Source organism: Chiloscyllium plagiosum, chromosome 21 (assembly GCF_004010195.1).
Source record: "Chiloscyllium plagiosum isolate BGI_BamShark_2017 chromosome 21, ASM401019v2, whole genome shotgun sequence".
NCBI classification, from domain to species: Eukaryota; Metazoa; Chordata; class Chondrichthyes; order Orectolobiformes; family Hemiscylliidae; genus Chiloscyllium; species Chiloscyllium plagiosum.
In genome coordinates, this window is record NC_057730.1 from 12,218,371 (window position 1) to 12,224,370 (window position 6,000).

Here is a 6,000-nt window from a genome sequence, read left to right on the forward strand (position 1 = left end):
AATGCTATGTGCTTTACTAATTGTGCTCTCAATGTGTCCTACCACCTTCAACAACCTACACATATGCACTCAGGTCCCTCAGCTTCTGTCCCATTATAGAATTTTTCTTTTAAAAACTCATTCACAGTATGTGAGCACCTCTGGCTAGGCCAGCCTTTATGTCCCATCCCTAATTGTCCAGAGGGTAGCTAAGCATGAACCACATTGCTGTGGTTCTGGAGTCACATGTAGGCCAGACCAATTAAGGATAACAGATTTCCTTCCTCAAATGACATCAGTGTACCAGAGGTGCTTTCTGACAATCGACAATGGTTTCATAGTCATCATTAGACTCTTAACTCTTAACTCCAGACTCTTCATTGAATTCAAATTCCACCATCTGCTATGGCAGGATTTCAACAGAGGTCCCCAGAATATTAGCTAAGTTTCTAGAGTAATAGTCTAGTGATAATGCCACGAGGCCACTGCCTCCCCACAGCATACTTTATCTTATATTGTGCCTCCACGCTCTTTCTACCAAAACAGATCATTGCATACTTCTTTGTTGGATTTTATCTGCTGCTTTCTGCTTATTCCACCAACCTAGATATATCCTTTTGAAGTTCTATAGCTCATAATACTTCCAAGTTTGAATGACTAAGGAAGACAGTTTGTCCCATTTGCAAGAAGCAGATCATGCTCACTCAACACCTTTATCCCTGGACCATATTTTCTTCCTCCTTCCAACTAGATAGAAATCTAGATAGGCATTGAGATAGAAATTGCCCCATTGGATAGACGTAGCATGGGTTCATGAAGGGCAGATCATGCTTAACTAATCTTTTGTAATTCTATGAAGGCATTACAAATATGGTGGACAACAGGGACCCAACAGATGTGGTGTATCTCAATTTCCATAAGGCATTCAACAAGATGCCACACAAGAGGCTGCTGCATAAGATAAGGATGCATGGCGTTACGCACAATGTATTAGCATGGATAGTGGATTGGTTAACCAACAGAAAGCAAAGAGTAGGAATAAATGAGTACTTTTCTGGTTGGCAATCAGTGACTACTGGTGTACCTCAGTGTTGGGACCACAATTACTCATAATTTACATAGATCGTCTGGAGTTGGGGACGATTTGTAGTGTGTCAAAGTTTGCGGATGACACTAAGATGAGTGGTAGAACAAAGTTGGACTGTGCAACTTTACAAAGAGACATAGATAGTTTAAGTGAGTGGGCAAAGATCTGGCAGATGGAGTACAATGTTAATAAATGTCAAGCCATCCATTTCAGTAGAAATGAACAGTAAAAAGGACTATTACTTGAATGGTAAGAAATTGCAGCACACTGCTATGCAGAAGGACCTGGGTGTGCTTGTGCATGAATCACAGAAGGTGCAACAGGAAATTAAGAAGGCAAATGGAATTTTGTCCTTCATTGCTAAAGGGATTGAGTTTAAAAGCAGAAAGGTTATGTTGCAACTATACAGGATGCTGGTGAGGCCACACCTGGAGTACTGCTTGCGGTTTTGGTCTCCATACTTGAGAAAAGATGGACTGGCACTAGAAAGGGTGCAGAGGAGGTTCGCTAGGTTGATTCTGGAGTTGAGGGAGTTGGCTTATGAGGAGAGACTGGGATTATATTCATGGAAATTTAGAAGAATGAGGGGGGATCTTATGGAAACATAAACTTATGAAGAGAACAGATAAGATAGAAGTAGAGGGGATGTTTCCACTGGCAGGTTAAACTAGGACAAGACGATATAGCCTCAAAATTAGGAGGAGCAGATTTAGGACTGAATGGAGAAGGAACTTCTTCACCCAGAGGTTTGCGAAACTATGGAATCTTTGCCCAGTAAAGTGATTGGGGCTTCCTCAGTAAATGTTTTTAAAGCTAAGATAGATTTTTTTTTAAAGAGTAAAGGAATTAAGGGTTATGGTGAGAGGGCAGTTAAATGGAGCTATAGCCATGAAAATACCAGCGATGATCTTACTGAATGGCGGAGCAGTCTCAAAGGGCCAGATGGCCTACTCCTGCTCCTAGTTCTTATGTTCTAACTCCCTCACACCAGATATAGGCTAAACTCTGGGTCACAAACAGCAGTGAGGTGATTTCTTCGAAGGTCCAGCACATGTCTGGCAAGCAATATCATTGCATCAGACAGAATTCAGAAGCCATTTAAATTTGCTTTGTAAACAAAAAAGATGACAACCATCTATCATCCTTCCTGCAAATAAATTTGTTAATAACGCATGACCTCTTTGACAATACTCCAACGGTCATCAGATACTAGTTTGATGGAGTGATTAGTGGACGCGTACATACTTACAATTTTAGGTTGAACCATCTGGCTGCCTTGCCATGAAGTTGGTTACTTGATGATGTCACTCCCAATGCAGGTTAAAACATCTACTGCTTCAATAGTGATGCCACTTCCAATGACATCACTCTCTTCTGTCCTCTTTGAATTAAATGTACTTCACTGAACCAACTTTGCATTTCAAGTTTTGCAAAGTCACAAAATGTTACAGATTTGCAAAATTCAGTCTCAGAGAATCCCTAAACTCAGGAGTGTGAGCACGCTGCTCATTTTTTGAACTCAGAAGTGTTAGTATTGTGCTTTCACTGAAATCAGTACTGAGAGCTCTGTGAGGGTTCCTAATCTGAAGCAAATCTTATCTGTTTGCTAAAACAATATTCGAACTGCAAATGATCTATTTTACTGCTATCAAATGAGCACTGAAATATAATTGGTGCCACTACTGTAGAGCTGCAGACAATTCATTGTGACAAACCCACCTATACTTGTTTTTCAATAACATGAATGTGCACTCAGTGTAAATAAATCTCACCTGGCGACTCCACCATAATCCAACCCTTCTTCACTTCTAAATTTGACCATTAAACGCTTCTTCAAGTCTTTTGGTCTCATTTTCATCACTTGTCGATATGATTCCTAAACAGAACAAAATACAGCTAAATATGTTTTGTAAATTAAACCCTGAATGATTTTCTTAAAAATCATAAAATGCATCTTTCAAAGTTTCCTGGGATAAACAAACAGCTATCATCTGCAAAACTATACAATCTTTAATACTCCTACAAGTCAATTTTACCTCAAAAATTTCATCTCTGGAGACTTCAATTCGGCAATGCCCGGCTTGTGGTTGCTGCAAAGCAAGCTCATGCCTCAGGACTTTCAACTTCTGCACTAGATCTCGTTCGCATCGTGGGATTGCCCACTCTCCTTCCCCTTCTTCTACGGGTGCCTCTGTCTGCACTGGCAATGGCTGATTTGATTCCTTCAACTGAGATGGATTACTATAAAGAAGCATCAAAAAACACTATTATTGATGAATCAACTAATGCACCAGACAGTCAAGTAATCAAATTTGTTGATGATACAAAGACTAGAGGCATTGTCAGTAGTTGGCAGTAAAACAATGCTGTGGATAGACTGAACGCATGTTCAAAATGGTGTAAGATAGATTACAGTACAAATAATTGTGAGGCCATTCATTTTGATCACAAAAGGTATATCTGAATATTTGTGAAGTAGTGAAAAATTAAGAACAGTGGTGGTCCAAAGAGATTTTAAAGAAACACAAAATGTTCTATTCAAATTTTGCTTCTTATGACACTGTACCTCTAAAGCACATTAAATTCAAGTAAGAACTTAATGAAAAGTCATCGCTGCAACATAGCCAATTTGTGCACAGCAAGCTCCCAACTGCAGTTTCCACAAACAACAATGTGATAATGACCAAACAAGCTGTTTTCTGTAACAGTGCTTGAAGGATAGATATTGGCCACGATACTAAGGATAACCTCCCTTCCCTTCGCTGAATTGGAACTTTTCTATCCACCTAAAAAATGAACAGGGCCTCTTTTTACCATCTCTCCTGAAAGACGGTACTTTGAACTTTGAATAATGCAGCCCTTCCTCCAGTGCCTCAGACTTAATTTTTGCCCTCAAGTCCTGGAATGGGAGTTGAGCCCAAAACCTTGTGACTCAGAGGGAAGGGTACTGGCACAGATTGTCTACTGTCCATATTTACAGATAACTACAATTATTAACAAGGGTAAGTTCAAAAATGTTAGTCTTTATATATAGAGGGCTAGTACATAAAAGGGAGCAGGTTTTGCTACAGATGAACAAGCGCCTATAAAACCATGTTTGAAGCAATGTATTTGATTATGAGCAAAAACCTTGGAAAGGGATGTATTGACCTTGATTGGATTGCAGTGTAGATTCAATCTCTCTGACAAAAAGCAATGTATGCTAACACAATTAAGATTGATAAGATTTTTATTAGTCTCAGATATTAAGAGGAATGGGACCAAAGTGGATGGATAGATTTAATAACATATCAGTCATATTCTGACTGAATGGCAGAACAGGTTTGAAGCACTAAATGGCTGGTGCCTGTTCTGAAATATGATTTAGTAACACTGAAGCAATACGTAGCTATGCTGACATCTCTATAATGACAGCTTTTTAACAAGTTAAATCTCCAGTCATTCTCTTCATTAATATTGTACTGGGCATAAGGCATCAATGTAAAATTATCCTCCAACATAGTCAAGTAAAGCTCATCAACAAACAAAGCAAGTATAGAAAGAAAAAGATCAAGGAATGTTTGGAGGCACTGGATAGTGCAAAAACGAGGGCCCTGATAACATTCCAGCAATAGTATTGAAGACTTGTGCTCCAAAACTTGCCACTCCCCTAGCCAAAAAGTTCCAGTACAGATAAAACATTAGTATCTACCCAACAATGTGGAAAATTGCCCAGGTATATTCTATATTCAAAAACCAGGACAAATCCAACCCGGTCAATTACCATCCCATCAGTCTACTCTCAATCATCAGTAAAGTGATGGAAGATGTCATCAATAGTGCTATCAAGCAGTACTTGCTCAACAATAACCTGCTCAATGATGCCCAGTTTGGGTTCTGCCAGGGCCACTCAATTCCAGACATCATTCCAAGCTTAATTCAAACATGGACAAAAGAGCTGAATTCCAGAGGTGAGGCATGATAGCCCTTATCATCAAGGTCACATTCAACCAAGTATGGCATCAAGGAGCCCTAGCATAACTGGAAACAATGGGTGTCAGGGGGCAAAATTTCCACAGGCTAGAGTCATGCCTGGCACAGAGGAAGATGGCTGGGGTTGTTGGAGGTCAATCATCTCTGCGGGAGTTTCTCAGGGTAGTGTCACAGGCCCACTTTCAGCTGCTTCATCAATAACTTTCCCTCCATCATAAGGTCAGAACTGGGATGCTTGTGAAGATGATCACACAATGTTCATTCCCATTTACAACTCCCCAGATACTGAAGCAGTCCATATTCAAATCAATAAAATTTGGGCAATATCCAGGCTTAGGCTCATAAATGGCAGTCATGCCACACAAATGCCAGACAATGACCATCTAATCACTATCCCTTGGTGTTCAATGATGTAAACATCACTGATTCCGGCACTATCAACATCCTAGAGATCACCATTGACCACAAACTCACAAACACTGGCTTCAAGAACAGGTCAATTGTTAGGAATACTTTGGTGAGTAACTCACCTCCTGACTCCCAAAAGCCTGTCCATCATCTAAAAGGTACAAGTCAGCAGTGTGATGGAATAGTCCCCAGTTGTGTGGATAGGTGCTGCTCCAACAACATTCAAGATGCTTGATACCATCCAGCATAAAGCAACCCAATTGATTGGCTTCCACAAGCAACACTCAGTAGAGCAATACATATTAGGAGAAAGTGAGGACTGCAGATGCTGGAGATCAGAGCTGAAAAATGTGTTGCTGGAAAAGCGCAGGAGGTCAGGCAGCATCCAAGGAGCAGGAGAATTGACGTTTCGGGAATAAGCCCTTCTTCAGGAATGAGGAAGTGTGCCAAGCAGGCTAAAATAAAAGGTAGGGAGGAGGGACTTGGGGGAGGGGCGTTGGGAACGCGATAGGTGGAAGGAGGTTAAGGTGAGGGTGATAGGCCGGAGAGGGGGT

At 40.6% G+C, this 6,000-nt stretch overlaps 1 protein-coding gene across 5 annotated transcripts in view; it reads right to left on the reverse strand.

Moving 5' to 3' along the window:
• smurf1 (SMAD specific E3 ubiquitin protein ligase 1) overlaps positions 1-6,000 on the reverse strand; it is a 122,406-nt gene that overhangs the window by 22,122 nt on the left and 94,284 nt on the right. For all 5 annotated transcript variants that reach the window (XM_043711257.1, XM_043711258.1, XM_043711256.1 and 2 more), the window contains 2 exons: positions 3,103-3,307; positions 2,839-2,942 (listed from right to left, as the gene is read on the reverse strand). In XM_043711257.1, coding sequence (XP_043567192.1) covers positions 2,839-2,942; positions 3,103-3,307 — 309 coding nt within the window. The remainder of the gene's footprint in view (positions 1-2,838; positions 2,943-3,102; positions 3,308-6,000) is intronic.